The 22,719-nt window shown below is 43.5% G+C and overlaps 1 protein-coding gene across 2 annotated transcripts; it reads right to left on the reverse strand.

Moving 5' to 3' along the window:
* Positions 1-318: 318 nt before the first annotated feature.
* Positions 319-20,838, reverse strand: TRIM6 (tripartite motif containing 6). Of its 2 annotated transcripts, XM_051849047.3 has the most exons (8): positions 20,719-20,838; positions 12,066-12,545; positions 11,167-11,262; positions 10,316-10,546; positions 3,376-3,398; positions 2,014-2,114; positions 1,729-1,755; positions 319-1,511 (listed from the first exon to the last, which is right to left on the reverse strand). In XM_051849047.3, exons 2-8 carry the CDS (start codon positions 12,486-12,488, stop codon positions 946-948), a joined length of 1,467 nt encoding a protein of 488 aa, XP_051705007.3. In that variant the 5' UTR covers positions 12,489-12,545; positions 20,719-20,838; the 3' UTR covers positions 319-945. The 2 variants fall into 2 exon arrangements, with proteins under 2 accessions (XP_051705007.3, NP_001164943.1); NM_001171472.1 differs by lacking the exon at positions 20,719-20,838 and having other exon boundaries at positions 946-1,511; positions 12,066-12,488.
* Between the last annotated feature and the right edge of the window lie 1,881 nt (positions 20,839-22,719).

Here is a 22,719-nt window from a genome sequence, read left to right on the forward strand (position 1 = left end):
CACTATAGGAGCTTATTCATTAGCTGCTTGTGTATTTGAACATTAAGAACAGGGGTGTGGAGAAGATGAAAGACATCATCCTCTTCCAAAGTATTTTTGATTCTTCATATTTTCTGTTTGCATCTTCCTCACACTCAGAGAAAGATCTGTATTGGATAGAATATTTTCCTCTTCTCCCCTACTTTTTTAAAACTTCACTTCATTTGGAAAATAATGTTTTATTTTTCATTGCTAGCTCTAAATTTTTAAGATAAAAGTTGAAGGCTGTTCAAGACTTACATAATATCTTCCTTTAATCTGAATTTAAAGCCACCAAAATTAACAGTGAAGGGGATTGTTTTTAATACTCAGAATTATACATTTATACAAAAACACATCAATCTCTTTGCTCATGATGGCATTTTATAAAACCTGACAAAGGTATTACAGGAATGTAAAGTTATAGACAAATGTGTTTTCAAAGGCACGGATGAAAACAAAACCTAAGCAATGTGTTAGCAAAAACAAATCAAGTGTTGCATAAACGAATAGTAAGAGTCTGCTTCAGGAATTTGTGGTAGATAAAACAATTGAAATAAACCAATGTACTTGGCCACAACAGAATAAACATGGCATTAATTTTCTGAATAACAGAAAAAGAATCTGTAGAATTTAGTTTTTCATTAAGTACAAGACCTCATAGCAAATTAACAGAAGAGCATTTCCTAAATTTGATCTCATTACATCAACCAAAAATCTGCACCAAATTCTTTATTTTGTGATAAAATGCTGAACCCTCCCTTTACCCCTCTCAAGATCTGTAATTAATCAAAGATGTTCATGATCACCACTGTGTGTCGCATGCTTGCATTGAATAAAGACAATACTGAAGCAGAGTAAATCACGTGTGGAGGAATCCCAGGGTGAAGAGCACTACTTAGAGACAGGTGGGAAGAACAAACAGGATTAAGAGTTTGGGCGCCGCAAGGTCATTGGGACTACACAGTTGCAAGGATTAAAATATGGACAAACGTTGGTGGGAAAGTAGTATTTAGAGAAGGTATAGATGGGGAAACCATGGTTCGTGACATTATAAAATGAGACAGTGCCAGCCTCATAGTCTAAGAAAACCCCGATACGGCGAGGGGGCACTGTGATGGAGAGGAGCAGGGAGGGAGATGAATCTTCGTAGGCTCTGTATTCACGCTTATGCTGTAACCCAATCACCCAGTATCCATTCTGAGGTTGGTATCTGGAGTAGGTGTGGTGCTGGCTCATGGCTGGGTGGAAAGAGCTTGCAGGTTCCACTGAGTGACTGCACACCCCCAGGATCCAGGCAGTCTTCTTGGTCACATCCACCTCCCAGTAATATTTTCCTGAGGAGAAGTGCTGGGAGCCCAGGACACTACAGTCATACTGTTCTTCCAGACACGAAGGCCCAGACAGTGTGCTGCCCACAAACCTCATCTGTCTCCTGTTTTTAGACAGGATGAGATTTAAATTAGCTGTGTGAGGATCCAGGGTCACGTCCACTGCAGAAAAGGTACAAGGGCAGTAGATGAGAATGGGTATGTAAGTGTTGTGACACTGAGAAGGGTGGACGCTGGGCAGGGTTGGGAGGATCTAGGGCTATGTGATGGGGGTCAGGGCATCACCAACTCAGACCTGAGAGTCTGTGTGGGCACGGCTGGAGGGAGTGTGTGACAGGGGATCAGACGCGTCAGCTCAGAGGCCGTGGCTTCTACTTACCCCAGTAGCTCTGGACATCTGTCAGCTCTGCAATGATAAAAAGTCAGGAATGTTGAACAGAACCAGCAGCCTCAGGCCTGATGTCTCTGCCCCAATCAGGCAAACAGGAGTGGTGGTGGGGAGTTTCATTCCCCTTTAAATAGTAATCACATCTCTAGCACACTCTGTCTCTCCCTCTGGGACCTTCTCCATCGCCACTACTATCAAATACCAACACCCCCTCTCCTGTCTTTTTCTTACCACGGCAGAAATTCCCCATCGAAACCCTTTTCCTGGAATCCTCACCTCTAAACACTCGCAGCATCTTTTTCAGATTTGGGGCTCGAAACATACTTCTCAGCTTGGTGGGGAGAGCTTGGGGCTTCCTCAGGGTGCAGAACTCACTCCTGGAGAGGACAGGTCTGGTGAGTCCCCACACAGCTGACCACGCAAGGGTTCCTCCAATACCTGTCTCTCTCACTGTCAGGCCTATGGGTGAACCTCAGCTCTCAGTCCTGAGGAAAGTTGACATCATTCTGCAAAGAGTCATGGCACTAAAGCTAAAAGACCTAGACGAGAAATTATAGTTTCTCATGCCTTGTATAAACTTCAGTAAGATCGAACCCTTGAAAGACTCATTTTGTGTTTCATTTTGCTGTTGTTGTTTTCCTAAGATCTAGTAACTCTCCATTCTTTCTCTATGTCCTAGCTATAATATCAAATAAAGTAAAATAATTGCTGGGAAATACTTTGCTACCCTTAAAAAAAGACATAAAATGTGCCTTATTAGAGGGTCTACCAGGAGGCACTGCAGTTGGCTATGTCGACAAAAAACTAGGAATCCGCAGTGGAGGCTTTGAAGATCAAGTGAAAAAACAGCTTCTTTTCTTCCTGGGATCATAGTCTCAGGCCCTAGGTTCAGCCAGAAGCCCAGGGAAAAGACATTTAGAGCAGCATTTAGGATTCTGTTGCAGGAACATTATGCCAGCTAGAAAGAGGAGACGTCCTTATTTGCAAACTCAGAGTGAAGACCTCAGAAGGAACAAAGGGCTCCCTGTTAAACGTATCTGTGAGGACCTTTAAACACCATGGTACTAGATGAGATTCTAGGCCATGTGGTGAAGAATGTCTGTCCAGGGCCAAAATACTCTTCTCGAGATCTCAAGTCTACATTTTTACTGGAATTGGGACAAATGGAAATCTGAGGAGGTAACATGGCCTAGACCATTCCAAAGCTATGGGAAGACGGGAAATTTAAGGCAGATGTTGCAAGAGCAAATGCTTGGATCTCGGGAAACGTGGCTTTCAGGAAACTCCCTCTGATAAAATGCATGGGCAAAGAAAACCCTGTAGTTATAAATGATACTCAGGGATGAAAGCACATGCAGTGGTTTGTGGCAAAGGAGTAGCATGACGGTACTGGCTGAGTCACCCTCACGACAGCTCTTTATTCTTAATGCTAGTACATTCCCAAGTCTATGACTTTCCCCACCCAAATTCTCCTACCATGAAAGTCAGTCCATTCACTTTATTTTGGGAACCTAAAATGTTCGTAGCCTGAGCAATTTAAAACACACAATCTCGAACCTTCCTTGCTCTGTGAAAACTCTATGGGTACAGGAATCTTTTGTCAATCAAAGAGATTATTTCATATTCTGCCATACATACCTTTTCGTGACATCACTCACATCCTAGGGATGAAAAAGACAAGTTAAGTCAAGGAGTAACAGGTCATGATCTTATACATGCTTCATATCCCATCTCTGTCACCCCATGATACAACAGGAATAAAGTTAGTGCCAATGTGAAGACCAAAACACAGAGCTTAAAGACTGAGGGAAGACTGTCCCTACAAACACCATGAAGACATCAGGAAATATTTCAATCAATGTATGAGTTCCTTTATTTTCACAACAGTATGTATGAGTGTGTTTGTGTGTGTATGTGTGTATGTTATGCATGGTGCAGCATCCACTATTTATCAGACATTGTACCGGGTCTTAGAGGCTCTCAGATGATAAAGCCTTAATTTTCATCATTCCATTCTGACTGCTGAAGATACAGCTCAAAGGCCTTAATTATGGTTGCTTTCAGGCATCATCTCCTCTAACACCTTACCCTGACCTTGCTGACTTCATCCAGTCCCTTGATTTCAACACACACATTTTCTCAAATCTATATCTATTAGTCTTCTGTCCTTTACAATTCAGATTAATGTATACCCCCACAAATGAGATTCAGTGCCTCCAGATCCAAGATTGAGCTCTCTGAGACGCAAACTCAGGGTGCTGAAAGGAAAACTTCTCATTCCTATGACCATTTTGTTTCTTGACTTTCATGTTCCTGAATGATACTAACATCCATGTAGTCATGTGTACATCCATGTACACAAAATATTATAGTGGAATAGGGATTAGGATGGTGAAGTAGGGAGGGAGCTTACAGCTCTTGTCTAGGGAAGATAGTTTTAAAAAAGTGAAGAGAGTGTAGTCTCAGGGAGGAGTTAGGGAGAAAACACCAGAGGAAACAGCACGCAAATTAGAGGGACACAGCAGACCTACATGGAGGGTGTGGATGTGCACAACTCAGGACCCCAGCAGCTGAGAGCCTCCACACCAGCTTTGGAGAGAGGTGAGACCAGACTGTAGCAACCCAAACCACTGGTGATAAAGCTGCAGGAAGAGGTGGGAAAGAATCAGATTTGGAACCCTGTGGCGGATAGTGGACCTACCGAAAAAAAAAGGGGAAAAAAAAAGGGAGGGGGCACATTTCACTCTCCCTGATCATCCTGCAATGGCATGCTGTAGCAGGCCAATACAGAGTGGGCGCCATTTCGTACATATATAACAGCTGCGCCAACCTCTGTCCACGCCCAGCAACCAGCTGAGCAGACTCCTGAGTCTTGTGGGGAGAACTGATGGGGGGCTGGGTGCTTGTGACTGTGGGAGGCTTATGTGCCAGGACTGTGAAAACACTGAGATTGCAGGGCTTTGAAAACACTGAGGCTGTGTGGAAAGGCTCAGGGTGTGGCTGGGACTTTGGGCAGTCACTGTGGGAGGCTGCATATTCCCAGGGTAACCTGGTTTCCTGGTGAGGGACACTGCTGGGGAATCTGCTTATACCGAGGACTGCACAGATCCTTTGTGTGGTCCTTGTGGAAGATGAATATTATACCCACTGGGGCTAGCACAGGCAATGGTCTTCTTTGAGGAGAGGAAATGATTTGAGTCTATGCCAATAGAAGAAAAACCTCCCCTCTAATTAAAAAAAAGAAGAGGGGATGTATCATGCCCAACCTGAGTGTCACCTTAACACTCCCTTCACCTGGAGCACTGGACAGAGCTCCCTGGCCACACACACCACAGGCCTATAGGTATTCCCTGAAAGCAGACAATCCACTAAGCCATACACAGTCCAAAGATAAAAGCTACCACAGCAAAAAAAAAAAAAAAAGAAAAAAAAAAAAAAGAAAAAACCAATGAGTATCTCCACAAATTCTGAATAATAAATGCACCAATTCAATAAACAAGAATAGGGGCTGGTGCTGTGGCATAGTAGGCTAAGCTTCTGCCTGTGGCACCGGTATCCTAAAGGGGCGCCAGTTCATGTCCCAGCTGCTCCTCTTCTGATTCAGCTCTCTGTTGTAGCGTGAGAAAGCAGTGGAAGATGGCCCAAGTCCTTGGGCCCCTGCACCTGCGTGGGAGACTTGGAAGAAGCTCCTGGCTCCTGGCTTTGGATCAGTCCAGCTTCAGAGTATATCAAGTTGATAAGCTTCTGTACTGCAAAAGAAACACTCAGGAAAGTGAAGAGGCAACCGACAAAATGGGAGAAATGATTTGCAAACTATGCAACTAGGATTAATACTCAGAATATATAAAGAGATCAAGAAACTCAAAAACAACAAAACAAACAACCCAGTGAAGAAGGCGAAAGACTTAAATAGACATTTTTCAAAAGCAGAAGTCCAAATGGCCAAAAGACACATGAAAAAATGCTCAGGATGCTAGCTATCAGGGACATGCAAATCGAAACTACAATGAGGTTTCACCTCACCCTGGTCTTTCATACACAAATCAACAAACAACAAATGCTGGCAAGGATGTGGGGAAAAAGGTACCCTAATCTACTGTTGGTGGGAATGTAAACTGGTAAAGCCACTATGGAAGACAGTATGGAGATACCTCAGAAATCTGAATATAGACCTACCATATGACCCAGTCATCCCACTCCTGGAAATTTACCAAAGGGAAATGAAGTCAGCATGTGAAAGTGTTATCTGCACCACATTTATTTCAGCTCAATTCACAATAGCTAAGTTGAAATCAATGCAAATGCCCATCACCTGAAGACTGGATAAAGAAATTATGGGATATTTACTCTATGAAATACTACATAGCAGTAAAAAAAATGAAATCTGGTCATTTAAAAAAAGATGGATGAATCTGGAAAACATCATACTTAGTGAAATAAGCCAGTCCCAAAGGGACAACTATGTTTTGCCTGACCTGTGATAACTAACAGAGCACCTAAAAGGCAATCTTAGAAGTGAAATTGACACTTTGAGAGATAACGACTGTTGAGGAACAATTTTTTTTTATACTTTGTTGAACTCTTTAATTAACATAGAGTTAAACATATGTGTATGAAGTCAACTGAAAATAAATCTCAGTAAAAAATAAAAGTGAGAATAAGAGAGGGAGGAAGAAGAGGGGCTGGGAGTATGGGTGGGAGGGTGGGCGCAGTGGGAAGAATCACCATGTTCCTAAAGTTTTAATTATGAAATGTATGAAGTTTGTAATTGTAAAGCTGTATAGTTCTGCATACATTCCTATAGACTTACTTCTAAGGGCACAATTTAAAAACTTGCCATGGGGCCCCAAATCCCCTTAACCTGGGTAGTAAAAATTACCATCTTATGTGTTAAAGTGATCGTACGGATAAGATTAAGGGTCTGGTAATGATAATAGATAGAATTAAAAAGGAGAGAATGCTGCAACATAGGAAGCAGTCCACATAGCTGACTCATAGAGTGCCAACTGCTTTAAGTAGCACTCTGACCTCAAAATCTGCTTTTAAGGCATTCTAGTCTGGCTGAAAAGTCCATGAGAGCATTTCCAGCACGGAAAGCCAAAATATTGTGGCAAAAAAACATACTAGATGAAGGATCTCGGTGGGTGAGACCCCATTGCAAAGACGTGGTCATCAGAGGAGGTACTTTTCTCTGAAGAGAGGAGAGAACTTCCATTTGCTTATGGCCTTGTCTAAATACTGACAGAGTTTGTGGATTTAAAAGGCTTCCATAACCTAGGCAGCTCATGTTAAGAGCCTCTGGTGATCACTGATTTTATGCATAAGAGTGTTAATTGTTAAATGAACAACAAGAGTCACTGTGCACTAACTTCCCATGCATGACCTCTGTCCTCAAAGAGTTGTATTATAACTATATCTAAGTTCTCCCAAAAGATGTATTATCCTTGGTGCTTCATTAAAGTTAATTAAGTTTTAATAAAGTTAATTAAGAAAAAAAGAAGTGAAATGCACTTCAAGATGCAATGACTTTGAACAGCCCATGTCTCAACTGCTGAGGAACAGCTTTTTTGTTGTTTTGTATTTTTTTTTTTTACCATGCAAATTGTTGAACTCTTTACTTAGTATAGAGTTGGTCTTCTGTGTATAAAGTTAATTGAAAATGATCTTAGTGGAGAATGGGACTGGGAATGGGAGAAGGAGGAGGAGGAGGGTTGGGAGAGTGGGTGGGAAGGCTGATATGGTGTGAAGAAGCACTAGATTCTTAAAGCTGTACTTATGAAATGCATTAAGTCTGTATTCCTCAAAGAAAACGCTTCTTTGGGGGGGAATTAATTAAAAACCCACAAAATATGAATGTGAAAACTATATATATATATATATCAAATTCATCATATATATATATACTTTCATGTATATAAATATATATAGTTTCATCGTATATATAGATTTATCTTCACATCCCATCTTTAACCAAGGCAGTCCATTTCATACCCTTCTTTTATTTTCAATTTTTTTCCATACCCTTCTTTTAGCCTCTTTCTATTCACCTTTACCAACCACTGCCTATCTTTTTTTTTTTTTTTTTGAGATTTATTGTTATTTATTGGAAAGTCAGAGTTACACAGAGAGAGAAGGGGAGAAAAAGAGAGGGAGAGAGTTTTTCCATCCGCTGGTTCACTCTCCAACTGGCTGCAACAGCTGGAGCTGCACCGATTCGAAGCCAGGAGCCAGGAGCTTCTTTCAGGTCTCCCACACGGGTACAGGAGCCCAAGGATTTGGGCCATCCTCCACTGCTTTCCCAGACCATAGCTGAGAGCTAAATTGGAAGTGGAGCAGCCGGGACCCGAATCGGCACCCATATGGGATGCCGGCACTGCAGGCGGTGGCTTTACCTGCTACACCACAGCGCTAGCCCCTGCCTATCTTATTTTAATAGAACTTCCCAAATGCCTACTATTTATTCTAACTGCTGCTCTTTATACCTCAGTGACCAATAAAAATAAAAAGGTCAACAGTTTACACATATACACACAGGAATAACAATTTTTGTTCAATGGGGCTATTTTTGGTTTTATTTCACAGAAATACAACTGGAACTGACTTGAACACAGAAAGCCTAAGAGATACTGGTGTGTCAATTTAGACCAAATACCCAGAATTTTATCATTTTTTAGAAAATATATATTTATATATTTATTTGAAAGGAAGTGTTATGGAAGGGGAGTATGGGGAGACAGAGAGAATGAGATCTTCTGTCTACTGATTCACTCCCCAAATGGTCACAATGGCTGGGGCTGGACAAGGCCAAAGCCAGGAACCAGGAGCTTCATCTGTGTCTCCCACATGGGAGCAGGGGCCCACATACTTGGGCCATCTTTCACTGCTTTCCCAGGCACGTCAGCAGGTAGCTAGATCAGAAGTAAAGCAGCCAGTACTCAAACCAGTGCCTATAAGGGATGGCAGCCTAACCTGCTATACCACAATACTGGCCCCAGATTTTATTATCTTCAATCACGGCTGCACTGAGAAACTCAGTGATCAAGTCAGTGTGCCACTTCATGGCTATTGTTCTTATGTTGGTTTGGTTGTCTATGTTCACATTTTGAAGCTTATACATTGGCTATCGAATTGTATTGGTCAACAATGTCAAACAGATATGGAGCAGAAAGGATTCCAGAACCTTGACTGTTGGATAATACTGGAGTTCAAATGTTCATTGAACGGTCATACTAATTGATGTGAAAGTGCCAGGAATAGCAAAATAAATTCATGACTTCTTTGCATATAAGGATGAATTTTTACAGTTTGAGGGGGTCTGTGGAGAAGCAAGAAAAAAAAAGGGGTGAAGGAAAAAGTGTTGCAACCTAATGTGAAAGATGAGGACAAAATGGTGGGAATAAAATTATGTGAAGTAGGAAGCAATGATTGGGAAGAGCTCTAATAAGTGAAAAGAAACTACTCCATAATCCCGATATTAAGATCCAAGAATAAAGATATAATTATTCTACCAGCAAAGGAATAGCAACAGGAAACAGCCTAAAGATTCCAGAATAGTACAGCGTATACTGTGCCTCAACTTCACTGTTACACTGTTCTGTGTAAGAGACAGCAGCTCCAATTGCTACCTCAAGTTAAGTTCCTCCAACAAGTCTCTCTAGACTTGATACCTACGGCCCTCCAACCTTCACACAGTGAGCACAGCCCAGCCCCTAAACCCAGCCTGTTCAAACATCTGTAACCACAACATGTCAAGTCATTCTGCCTTAAGGAGAATGAAGGTAAAGAAGGGGTGGCAATGAGATAAAGAATCTGAGTTGGGTTTGTCATGCATCTGCCTGTGACTAAGCTGAGTAAAAAGCACCTGAGGAACCCCCAGCACAGCCCCAGAGAAAAAAAAGGTGCCCAGTGAACAGTGGCTCTCAATTCGGGAGTGGAAGGAGATATTGTGGGAATACATGGCAATGTCTGGAGGTGTTTTTGGTCATCACGTTTGGGGTGGCGGTGCTTGGCATCTAAATCTCAGGGCAGAGGCCAGGGATTCTGTTTACTATTCTACAATGTAAAACAGAGCCCCTCAGAGCAAAGAAATAACAGTGCTGAGAATGAGAAACCTTTTTCTATCAATCATTGGATACAACAGACCTCCACAGTACCAACAGTTTTGGGTCACCCTTTATAAACAATAAATAAAAGTGGGACTTCCTTATGATACACATCAAAAAGTTTGTGGAAAATGGAATTAAAAGGTAACATTTATTTTAGTACAATTTTTTTTAAATCCATGCATTTTCATTATATTGTCTACAAAACTTTTTGAAGACTCCTTGTACATACATGGATTTCATTTCTTTGCCTTAAAATAAATGTACCTTTAATTCCATTTTCTATGAATTTTCTAAAGTACCTTATTTTATACTCTGAATTATCTCATGCTTTACCCCATAAACTCTGTATAACTTAAAGAATGAGGCAGTATATGGCCAAAGAAATTGTTTTTTCCTTATTCCACCAGGAATAAAGGAAGAAAAGTTAGTTTCTCTTTTCCTTGACCAGATTGGGGCTGTTCCAGAAGTCTTACCTGCAACAGGTCCACGGTTGACCCCTGACATCGCCGCTCCAGATCCAAGATAAGCTCTCTCAGAGACTGGCTCTGCTGGACCAGCTGACCTTCAGCCTCTGCTATCACACTCAGTCCCTTCCTCTCTTCCTCTTCCAGCTTTTTAAGCTCCCGCTGCTCCTCTTTGTCCAGGATTCTTCGTAGCTGATTAAACTCTGTCTGGATCCGCTGTCTCTCAGGCTCCATTTGATTCTTCAGCAACAGGGAAGAGAAAGAAGTTGCTACTTTGTCAGGCTGAGGGTCTCCACAGGGAGCAGGGCAGCACTGGCAGAGGAGGGGAAAAATGTCTGCAGGTGCAGGCTTGTGGAACCCGTTCTTCCCTTAGCCCAGGCTGCCGTATCCAGGCCTCCTATCTAGGCTGTATCTAGATGCTGGGGTGAGGTTCTGATTTCAGGCAGTCTCCCTTGCCTCAGGCATCTGTATCACCTCCCCTTCCATTTTTGAGTATTGAGATAGGAAGTATTGGCCTCTATATAACCTGTCCTTGGAAACCAAAGACAAAAACTACAGGAAATAATCAGAATTATGGGTTAAGGGGTACCCCTGACATGGTTCCTCTCCTATGTAATTGTCAACAAAGATCAAGATTTATTTTTGATATATATTTGTAATGCAATTTCCCCTTCCTCCCATCTGCCACTCAGGTCCCACACACTAGCAATTCTTGTGTTTGGAAGGGATACCGTGAAAGGACAGACAAAAGGCTGCTCTGTTGGTCATAATATGAAGGGTCAGAGAGCATAAGGGCTCCTTGGGTCCATGACCTGCTCTGAATCCTGCCCCAGGGCACCCTCAGGAGGAATTCCTCTTGCCTTCCAGGATGCCCTCTTCTCTTTGAGAACAGCTTTCAGCTTCTCAGCTTCCTGCTGTTCTTTCCTTAACTTCTTCAGAGACTCCTGGAACATCTCCTGGAAGAAACACAACAGGTCAAGCAGGACCTGAATGAACGAAGCAGAGAAGAAGCTGACCTCAGAAGAAGTCTGTCCTGTTCTGAGATGAAAATCTGAGAATGCTGAAGTATCTTTTACGCACAGGGGATGGATGGAAACCTGCAGGAACAGGATGATTCTCTTTCCTCGGGGTGGGGCGGCGGGAACTGCCCACAAAGCACTTTGTTCCTGTGCTCACCATGCTATCCCCTCTCTCACACACAACCCACCAAGCCCTTTCTTTGCACCCAGTAGCTCCCTGTACTCAATCCTGGGCATCAAGTAAGAAATAAAGTCTCGGCCAGTGCCGCGGCTCACTAGGCTAATCCTCTGCCTGCGGCACCAGTACTCCGGGTTCTAGTCCCGGTTGGGGCGTCGGATTCTGTCCCGGTTGCTCCTCTTCCAGTCCAGCTCTCTGCTGTGGCCAGGGAGTGCAGTGGAGGATGGCCCAAGTGCTTGGACCCTGCACCCCATGGGAGACCAGGAGAAGCACCTGGCTCCTGCCTTCGGATCAACACAGCACCGGCCGTAGTGGCCATTTGGGGGGGTGAACCAACAGAAGGAAGACCTTTCTCTCTGTCTATCTGTCTAACTCTGCCTGTCAAAAAAAACAACAACAAAAAAGAAAGAAAGTCTCTACTCTTGATTTTGGAGCATTTTCTAGATTTATCCTCCATCTAGATGGGAGGACTACAAAGAAATTAGATGAGAGCATGGTGAAAAGTTAAAATCTGCAGCCAAGAACTCCGTTCCTTGGTCTTCTCTCCACCTGGGGCTCCCACCTGGTACTCCTGGGCGACCTCCTCCATGAGGAATGTGTGGTGACCACGGTGCTCCTGGGAACGCTCACAAAGCCAGCAAATGAGCTTCCCATCATCCTTACAGAAGAGCTGGAGTTTCTCTCCATGGTGTGCACAAAGAGTCACCTTCAGCTCCTTCCCTGGGCCCAACACCACGTCCCTGACCCTCCCCACTATACTGGCTAAGTGCCGATTGGGCCGCAAGCTTCCAGGCTGGTAGCTGGTCTGGCACACAGGACAGCAGCTCTCCCATTCTTGGTTGATCACAGATTCCTCTCTGTCCTCTGCGATGCAGGCTTGGCAGAAGCTGTGGCCACAGTCTATGCTCAGGGGTTCTGTCAGGAGCTCCAGGCAGATGGGGCAGGTCACCTCCTCTTGGATGTCCACCAGTACTGCTGAAGTCATTGCAGCTACAACTCTTCTGGCTCCTGCCCACCCAAGTTCTGGCTTCTCAAACGTGTCCTGCTTGCAGGAATCAAGGTAGATGAGCAAATAAAAAAGGACAGAGTAAGAAGGGAGTGAGAATAAAGGGATGTCAACTGTCCTATTCTAAATAAAGAGCGAGATACTGGAGTAGCAAGGGCTTCTCATTCTAATTCCTAAGGTTTGCTTTGCCCCAGCCCAGTTGACAAGGGTTTCTACCCTTATTAGAGCAATGATTATGATTTCCTTTTAGTCCTAGTGGATAGAGGGACAAATGGAGGACCAGGACACGAGAGGCCTTGTGCGAGCCACCATCGGTCTGACCTTTTCTCAACCCACCAAATCACAACCTATCAACAGTACCAAAACCCACTGCTGCCTGAGGATTTTAGCATTTTGTTTTGCAAGGACAACCATTCACTTGGACTTCTGCATGACCTACTCACTCCTTACATGTTATCAGAAGAGTCTGCTCTGTCTGGCCTATCTAAGGCGTGACAACCATACAATCAATCTGGGCTACTTATCTGCTTTGGTTTTCTTCTTATCATCCCTGATATATATCTTTAATTGTCTGAATCCTTCCACTGGAATGTATGTTCCATGAGGTCAGAGACTTTGAAAAAAAAAAAAGGTACTTATTTAAAAGGCAGAGGGACGGTGGCTGGCGCGGTGGCTCACTTGGTTAATCCTCCGTCTGCGGCGCTGGCAACCCATATGGGCACTGGGTTCTAGTCCCGGTTGCTCCTCTTCCAGTCCAGCTCTCTGCTGTGGCCTGGGAGGGCAGTGAAGGATGGCCCAAGTGCTTGGGCCCCTGCACCCTCATGGGAGACCAGTAAGAAGCACCTGGCTCCTGGCATTGAATTGGCACAGCGCAGGCGGTGGCAGCCATTTGGGGAGTGAACCAACAGAAGGAAGACCTTTGTCTCTCTGTCTCTCTCACTCACTGTATAACTGTCAAAAAAAAAAAAAAGGCAGAGGGACAGGAGAAATCTTCCATCTGTTGGTTTACTCCCCAAATGCCCCTAGCAGTCAGGGCTAAGGCTGGAGCAGGCTGAAGCCAGGAGCCAGGAATTCTATCCAGGTTTTCCTCACGGGTGGCAGGGACCCAAGTACTTAAACCATCACCCCTTGCCTCCAAGGGGGCACGTGAACAGAAAGGTAGAATGGAAGGGGAGGCGTAAGTCCATCCCAGGCACTCTGATCTGGATGTGGATAAAGCAAGCAATGCCTTAACCTGCTGTGCCACAACACTCTCCCTGAGAGACTATTTTGTTCTTGTTGTTCACAGCTATAACCTTGACATCTAGCATAGTGCTTGACAAACAAAACCTTTGATTAAATAAAGAAGGTAGTACTGGTGATTTCTCCCTACAAATGCCTTTTACCTCCTATGTTCATTTTCCCAGAAAAGCTCTAAGTAACAGCAACAACCTCAATAGGGGAGGTAGTAGTTTTACAACAAAAACATCTGTAACCAGTTATAACTTAGAAATCACATTCCTTTGCTGTCTTGCCCTGATAGAGCAGCTATGTATACTCATAAGAATACTTGTTGGGGGTGGTGCTGTGGCCTAGTGGGTTAAGCTACCACCTACAATGCCAGCATCCCATAGGTACCAGTTCAAGTCTCGGCTCCTCCAGTTCCAATCCGGCTCCCTGCTCATGCACCTGAGATAGCAGCAGAAGATAGCCCAAGTCCTTGGGGACCCTGTGCCCACATGGGAGACCTGGAAGCAGCTCCTGGCTCTGGCCTGGCCCAGCCCTGAATGTTGTGGCCATTTGGGGAGTGAACCAGTGGATGGAAAAATTCTTTTTTTCTCTCTCTGTAGCCCTGCTTTTCAAATAAATTTTTTAAAAAGAGAGAATATTTGTAGCTATTTGATAAGAAGATAGATCCATTAAGTGACTTAATAAAATCATGACTTAATAAAAGAGCTGGCACAACTTAACCCATCCAGAGTCCAAGTGCAAAGATCTGTCTTCAACCTCATAACTTTAACTAGAGAGATCCAGTGCTTTCAAAGTGCAAATAAGAGAAAACCCATTTGGTGATGGGATTTTGCTGGGGCCTGACAGGATCCCAAGGGGGCATGTATGTGAGGAGGTAGGTAAGTTGAGGCCTTACATTCATCTTGACAAATGCTATCTTTATTCTCAGTTTATTTTTTTTCTTCTAAGCTTTCAGTTGTTCAATTATGGTTTTGTTTTCCTACTGCTTAGCATTGAATCATTCTCATTGGAAGCTGTCTACTCTGTTTGCCTGGTTGGCAATGGCTTTGGGTTACCAAAGAGCCAGCCCACATCCCCTGTTTGAAGGGGTACTGGCTCCAATTCTAGGCATGACTTCATTGTGCTAGACAGATTGTATGGCAGCTGGAATAGGTGGAAGGTCATAATTTGTCTTTGGATAATCCTCCAGCAAAAAGTAAATTGTAGGTTCAATGTGTGCAACAAGACCACAAGGCCCTGTAATCTGTTCAAATTTCCCATCTTGAGGGCCTGAGAGATTAAAAACTAATCAAATCGCCTGCAAGTAACAACACTCCCATTAAAAGAAGAGGCCTGCGAAAGCATCTAGACAAGAAAGAAAAGACTATAGAAAGAAGCATAGCTGAGTAGGGTGACTGAACCACTGTGATGAGATCAGGGCCTCCCTGCTACCACCTAGTGTTCAGTGATGCTATTGCAAGTACAGCACAGGGTCATCAGCTTTGTCAAGCTTAGTAATAGGAAAGTCAACAGTAAATATTGAAATTCCATTCTGTACTAGGCAAGCGTCCTTTTGTATGTAATAACTCAGTAACTCATTATAACAATATTATGTATGTCCTTTTGGACCCCATTTCAAGTTGTATAAACTGAAGTTAAGTAGCTAGCTCAAACGTGGAGCTGCCATTTGAATAAAGGCCGCTGAAGCTCCTTTATCTTTTTCCTCTCCATAGAGGGTGCAGAATATAACTGTTAACAAATTTAAAAATTCTGGACATCAAATTTGTATTACAGAAGTATTTACTAATTATCTGAGACAGTGTTTAGTCAGTTTAGCATCTCTTATCATAGACATATCACCTCACTTAGCACACAACACTATGAGGGCCTAATTTCCTTTATTAAATTAGTATCATGGGGTTGAATGTTTGGCATAATGGTTAAGCACCACTTGGGGTGCTGCCTCTCATATCAGAGTGCCTTTTTGGTTCAAGTCCCAGCTCTGCTCCTGACTCCAGCTTCCTGCTAATGTGCACCCTGAAAGGCAGTGATGATAGCTCAAGTGGATGGGTCTCTGGCACCCACCTGGGAGACTTGTTTTGAGTCCCAGCCCATAACTTCAGGCTAGCCCAGCCCTGGCTGTTATGGGCATTTGGAGGAGTGAACTAGCAGATGGGAGCTTTTTCTCTCTCTATCTCTGTCTCTCTTCCTCTCAAATAAATAAATATGCAATTATTTTTTCAAATTAGGATTATGTAGGCAGAGACCCAAATTCTCTTGATCTTCCATGTATGCTAGAGCCTAGCACAGTGTCTGACATGAGAAATGAGCAATTAACATTAAAATAGATTTAAAATTATGACTTACTGCCGAAGTTACAGTTGAAATTGGAATATGGAAACACATGTGCTATGTTATCAACTTGGTAATGTCCAGAAATAATTGTGGTGGCATTATATTTACTATTTTAATGGAAGGTCCATTACATCTCCTCAAGATGTACATAAACATTTTCATGTCTGCAAAGATTATCCTTGATACAGACAAGGGAGAATTTTTGCTCTATAAATGCAACATCACAATAACCTCAAACTACAGAGAATCCAAAAGAACACAAACTGACAAGTCGACAAAATGTGATACACACATACCATGGCAAGTTATCAAAAACTTCATGAAATTGCTGATATGCATACGATAAATCTCAAAAGCATTATGCAAAGTGAAAGATGCCATGGGGCAGGTGTGTGGCACAGTCATTAAGTTGCCATTTGGGACACCCATATTCCATATCAAAGTGCCTGGTTCATGTCCCAGCTTCTCTGTTTGCCATCCATCTTCCTGCTAATGCACACACCATGGAAGGCAGCAAATTCAAGTGTAAGTGCTTGGATCCCTGTCACCACATGAGAGGCCTGGATAAAGCACTTGAAGTATGGCTACTCTGAAATGAGATGCTTTAATTATAAATCTATGTTGAATTTTGAAGATCTGTTAAGAAAAAATAATCTAAAGTACCTCAATAATTTTTATATTGATCACGTATCCTGGAATTATTTTATATTTAGTTAAAATATATTAAAATCAATTTCACCTATTTCTTCTTGCATTTTAGTGAATTTAAAATTAAATATGTGGCTCCATTGTATTTCATTATTTCCCATTTATTGTGCTACTTTAGACATTCAAGACAAAGAAAAACTGTTGAAGATATGGTCTAAGAGCTGAAGTCTCTTGTTAATGGGTACAACGTTGTAGCTGGCAAGAAAAAATTATGAAAGAGGTGACTTTACTGTTAGCATAGGCTTGTATGACCCTTGACCACATATCAGCATACCTTTGATTAACTGCTACAGCTAAGCACAGACTGAAGACCAGAGAAGCTGACTGTCTTGACCTCCCTCAAGAGCAGTATAGCTAACTTTTCTCTTGGGAAGCCTGCATCCTATGCTGGAGTGCCTGATTGGCTTTCCTTCCAACTTCTTGCTAATGTGCACCCTGGGAGGCAACAGATAATGGTTCAAGTACTTGACCTGCTATCATCCACAGGGGAGGTCCTGATTGAGTGCCTGGTTCAGGCTTTGGCCACAGGGCGTTTGGGGAGTAAACTAGTGGATAAGAGAGCTTGCTCTCCCTGTTGTATCTCTCTACCTTTCAAATAAACAAAATAAAGCAAATTTAAAAAAATTTTAAAAGAGCAGCATGGGGAGATTCAGAAAAGGCGGTCTGGCCTTGAGGTGTGTGGACCTGGCAGGAGAGGCTGAAGTCCTACAGCCCAGTGGATTAAATTAGCAGATCAAAGAGGCTGTATTTGTGACTAGGCGGGACCAGTTCAATCAAAAGCTTTCTCCTGGAAAAGGCCCTGTGGAGGCCAGGGTTGTAGCAATGGGTGAGTTGCTCTATCCCATGGGGCGCTGGTTGGAATCTGGGCTTCTTCACATCCAGTTCAGCTCCCTGTTTCTCCGCTAAAGTGCCTGGGAAGGCAGTTGATGATAGCCCAAGTACTTGGGTCCCTGCCACCTACTTGGAATACCTGGATAAAATTTCAGGCTTCTGACTTCATCCTGGCCCAGCCCTGGCCATTGTGGCCTTCTGGGGGAGAAACCAGTGGATGGAAGATCCTTCTCTCTCTCTGTCTCTCCCTCTCTCTGTCACTCTGCCTGTCAAAGTAATAATTCAGAATCTGCACTTTTTAAAAAGATCTATTTGTATTTACTTGAAAGTCAAAGTTAATTAGAGAGGGAAAAAGACACTGGTTCACTCCTCTGATGGCTGCAATAGCTGGGACTGGGCCAGGCTGAAGACAAGAGCCAAAAGCTTCTTCTGGATCTCCCATGTGGGTGGTGGAGTCCTAAGCAGCTGGGCCATCTTCCACCGTCTCCCACATTAGCAGGGAGCAGGATGGGAACCAGAGCAGCCAGGACATGAACCGGCTCCCATAGGGATGTAGGTGTTGCAGGCAGTGGTTTTATCTGCTACACCACAACACTGGCCCCAGAATCTGCACTTTTAATAAGATCTCCATGATTTTTAAGTATATTAAGGCTCAGAAGCACTGCCTTAGCTAAAGGAATCCTCTTTACCAAATGGTTATAGTGTAACCATTAGTGTAACATAGCTCAATGGGGACGAGGGACAGGGCATAAACTGATATTTAGATCTGAATCATCTACTAGAATAGATGTCCACAATCTAAGTGTCAACATGGCTTTAGAGTAAAAATGAGTGGCTGAGCAGGGAAGGCTGGGGGTCAGAATGAGATAGGAATGGGAAGGGCAGGGCTGCTACTAAACAAAGTAGAGCTACAAATCTCAACAACGTTTATAAGCTAGAATTCTTGTTCTTTGGGAATAACATTGCTGAGATTTGTGTACTGGTATATTCTACTTTCACCTATTATCTTGAATTGATCATCTAACAGTGTTCAATAAAACTATGAGTTGCAACATAATCAGCTTAAAAATATTTTTAGCCATTGTAATGCATAAATCGTACTTTGGAAATTTATATTCATTAAATAAAAGTTAAAAAAAATATTTTTAAGCATCATCTCAAAAAAATCTCTCTTCCTCCCTGCATTTCAGAACCTGATAACTTAACAAATTTGCAACTCTTAAAAAAAAAAAAAAAAAGTCCAGCAAGGCTATCTCTTTTAAAGTCTAGAGTACAAAATTTTTGTATTTTTCTGCATTTCATTTGTAATCCCTAACTTTAAGAAATTACTGTTATATGTTGACTTGTTAACAAGTAGAAATGATATTCCCCTTTATCATAATGCATTTTGACATATTTTGTTGCCTACTTCAAAATCATTTTTATTGTGCATTTTTTATTCTTTTTTTTTTCCTTTTTGACAGGCAGAGTGGACAGTGAGAGAGAGAGAGAAAGGTCTTCTTTTTTCCGTTGGTTCACCGGCAAATGGCTGCTGTGGCCGGCGCGCTGCGGCCAGCACACCGCACTGATCCGAAGCCAGGAGCCAGGTGCTTCTCCTAATCTCCCATGCGGGTGCAGGGCAGAAGCACTTGGGCCATCCTCCACTGCACTCCTGGGCCACAGCAGAGAGCTGGACTGGAAGAGAAGCAATTGGGAAAGAATCCGGCGCCCCGACCAGGACTATAACCCGGGGTGCTTGTGCATTTTTAAAAGTCAAGAACAGGGCTGGTGCTGTGGCACAGCCGGTAAAGCCAGTTTGAGTCCAGGCTGCTCCACTTCCTATCCGGCTCCCTGCAGATGGCCCTGCACTGGAGTAGGAGATCTGGAAGTGGCTGCTGTCTTCCGATCAGCCCAGCTCCTGCCATTGTAGGCATTTGGGGAGTGAACCAGTGGATGGAAGACCTTTCTCTCTGCCTCTCAAGTAAATAAATATATCTTTAAGAAAATGAGGGAAAAAAATCTGATTTAAAAAATATCAAGCACAGAGTCTATCAAAAATTTAAGTATTTACTGTTTATCAAACAGTCTTATGTCTTTAAACTTCTGCCTCATTTAATCCTCACCTATACACTGGTCTATACACACCACCCTGTCCATTTCACAGACAGAAGAAACTGAAGTTCAGGGTGGCCAAGTAACAGGCCAGCACCCACGGCCAGAGTCAACCAGGCCAGAGAGAGAACCAGGGTCACAAAAGCAGTTGGGGTGCAGCACCTGTGATCACAAGCACCCGCCTCTCTCACCGCTGGCTGATGAGAAGAATTTCCCAACGACAGCGAGCTCATTTTGCAATAAGTAAATAGAGATGGAATTGTATCATGAATTCCAAACCGGAATTCATCTACTTCATGGCGTGTCTCCTCAGTCACAGAACTGCAGCCAACCCCCTCGGCGCCCCCGGCTGCAGATCCCGGGAATGAAAAGCCACAGAAGCTCCAGATAGGAGCAGCATCCGGTGGTCTGAGTTCTTCGCAGCAGACCTGGGACTCGAAAACTCATTCTCACGAATTCCCAGAATTCTCATTCAGGTGTCTTATCCAAAGGAAACCATGCAAAGCTCGGCCCCCTTCTGAGAAACTCAAGGCCCAGCCCTGGGCCAGCCTCTGGCCTTTGAACAGACCCCCAGGTGGGGCGGTGTGGGAAGAAGGCCGGCTCCCCGCTCCCTCAGGGAGCAGTCAGGCCTGCTTGGGGGTAGGATAAGCGGTGCTCACTTCCTGCAGCGGCGGGGCTGGAGGTGGGGGGAGGGGATTCTGACCTCAGACCACGCTGGGCCGCACCCTGTAGTTCGTCCTCATTTCCTAACGCAAGACCTCCTCACCTGCCTCCCCTACATCCTTCAGCTTCCAGAGTTAGGCCTTCACTCTCACTGCCCCTGGCAGTGCCCACTCACAGGTGCAAAGGTGCCTCTTCAGCGATCCCCTGCCAAACTTGAGTCAACTCAAACCTGCAAAAACGGGCCCTCAGTTTTCCTCCACCCTTGAACCCCCTACCCAACCAGTGGGGCGGGGCAGGCATTGTACCAGTAGGGACAGCATAAGTTGGCCAGAAAATAGATTTGCTCACTAACCTGGAATCTGCAGCCCGGATCAGGGCCCGGGATTCGCAGCCGGCACCTCCACAACCTGAGCCCAGACTCAGAGGAAAGGGGTGGGGCCGGGGAAGAGGAGGCACCGCCTCTAGGGCCGACTGGGCCGACTGGGCCAGTGCGCTGAGACCTTGGAACGCAAGGGTGTGGTCAGCATTTGACCCCCGAGGCAGTAAGGTAGACTAAGATAGTTTCTGAAGGCAGACTTGCAAAGCCGGGGAACAGGAGTTCTGAGGCCTTTGGGATCACCTGAAGGCTAGAGATGACATTTGTAAGCTGCCTTCAGTTGGCTTTAGCTTTCCAACAGGGTATCAGAGTTTAGTAACATTGATAATACACCTGTACTCATATTGATGAATTATAATTTACAGACAGACACAAATAGCTGAAGTTGTAAAGTGAGTAAAAGATGACCGCTCAGCATACTGGCATATTTTGCAAACAGCACATTAAAATTTACATATTTGAATTATATATATATATATATCACTGTGTTCCTAAATTTGTATATATGAAATATGTGAACTTTGTATACCTGAAATAAAATTTAAAAATAAATAATAGAATTACATATATATCTATATTTATATATGTTTATATAAATTTATATATGTAGTTGATCTAGTAAGACTTGTACTATATATTTTTAAATTATGTATGTGTAAATATATATCTGTGTGTATCTGTAATTTCAACCTACATATCTGAGAGAACATTAAGGTTTGTTTTCAGGTTATTAATCAATACATTCAAAGCCTGTAGAGCCTGGGAAATGTAACAGAAGAGTTTCAATGACACAGCAACTCTAAGCAGAAGAAAAAGAATGCCAAACCTCCTGCCCAAGGATACTAATTAGGTGAGTGGCTTGGGGTTTAGAAAGGTGGAGCGGGAGGGTAGCCAAGAAAGAGAAGGAAGGAGGGAATCCAGGTCAAGGGTAGGGCGAGAGTCCTGTTGTAACATGGAAGGAATGGCATTAAGCATCAAGAGACTGTCCTGTACATTCCTCAGGCCAAACAAGACAGGCAGACAGTGTCCCTGCTCCAGTGAGTCCCTCATGTCCCCAGGACTAAGAGGCTGCATACAGTGTACTTCAGATCACCTCTCATCATGAGATTTTAGGGAGAGCCACCTTATCCTGGCCTGTGAATGATGCTGCCTGTTGAAGCCTGCTTGTGCCCAGAGCTTCTCCTGGGTCCCAGGAATGGTTATGTCTACCAGTGGCCTAGCATCCTTATAAATCCCCTGGCTGACACCTTTTAAGCTCCCCCCTTGTCAGCAGACAACTTCATTTCTGGGGCCAGAGGCTCATTTAAAAAAGAAAATCTTTCTCAGTGGGCAGACCTTTTTCCATTTTGTTTGATAACTAAGGCCATTCCTATTTTCTCAGTTGCCAATTTCTCATCTTGAGCTGGGAAACTGGGAATTCTGGAATGGAAAAGTTATGAATGAAGTGCTGGCATTGTGACTTAAAAGGTAAATGCAATAGCAGGTAAATGCTGCAATGACAGCATCTCATATAGCTGCCAGTTAGTGTCCCAGCTGCTCCACTTCTGATCCAACTCCCTGCTAATATCCTGGAAAAAGCAGTGGAAGATGGCCCAAGTTCTCAGGCCTCTGCCACCCCTGTGGGAGACCTGGAAGAAGCTCCTGGCTTCTGGCTTTGTCTGGCCCAGCCCTGGCTATTGAGGTCATCTGGGGAATGAACAAGCAGATGGAAGGTCTCTGTGTCTCTCTCTATAATTCTGACTTTCAAATAAATAAATAAATCTTAAAAAAGAAAATATTTGAATATACTTGGTAATAATTCAAGGGATCTTAAAATTAGTTATAAGCTTATCATATGACCCAGCAAATCCACTCTTAGGATTCTACTCAAGAGAAATGAAAACAAGTTTACAGAAAGATGTGTACACAAATGTGCATAGCAGTTTTTACTCATTAGCATTTATAAAACTAGAGTTAATCCAAATGCTCATCAAGTGT

Source organism: Oryctolagus cuniculus, chromosome 1, assembly GCF_051225735.1.
Source record: "Oryctolagus cuniculus isolate XC-2025 breed Fujian yellow rabbit chromosome 1, ASM5122573v1, whole genome shotgun sequence".
Lineage (NCBI taxonomy): Eukaryota > Metazoa > Chordata > Mammalia > Lagomorpha > Leporidae > Oryctolagus > Oryctolagus cuniculus.

Coding starts and splice junctions, on each gene's coding strand:
- TRIM6 (XM_051849047.3), bottom strand. CDS start 12,488: ATGACTTCAGCAGTACTGGTGGACATCCAAGAGGAGGTGACCTGCCCC. Junction 3,399..10,315: donor CAACCGTGGACCTGTTGCAG/GTAAGACTTCTG, acceptor TTTCATCCCTAG/GATGTGAGTGATGTCACGAA. Junction 2,115..3,375: donor GTGAGTGATGTCACGAAAAG/GTATGTATGGCA, acceptor TGTCCTCTCCAG/GAGTGAGTTCTGCACCCTGA.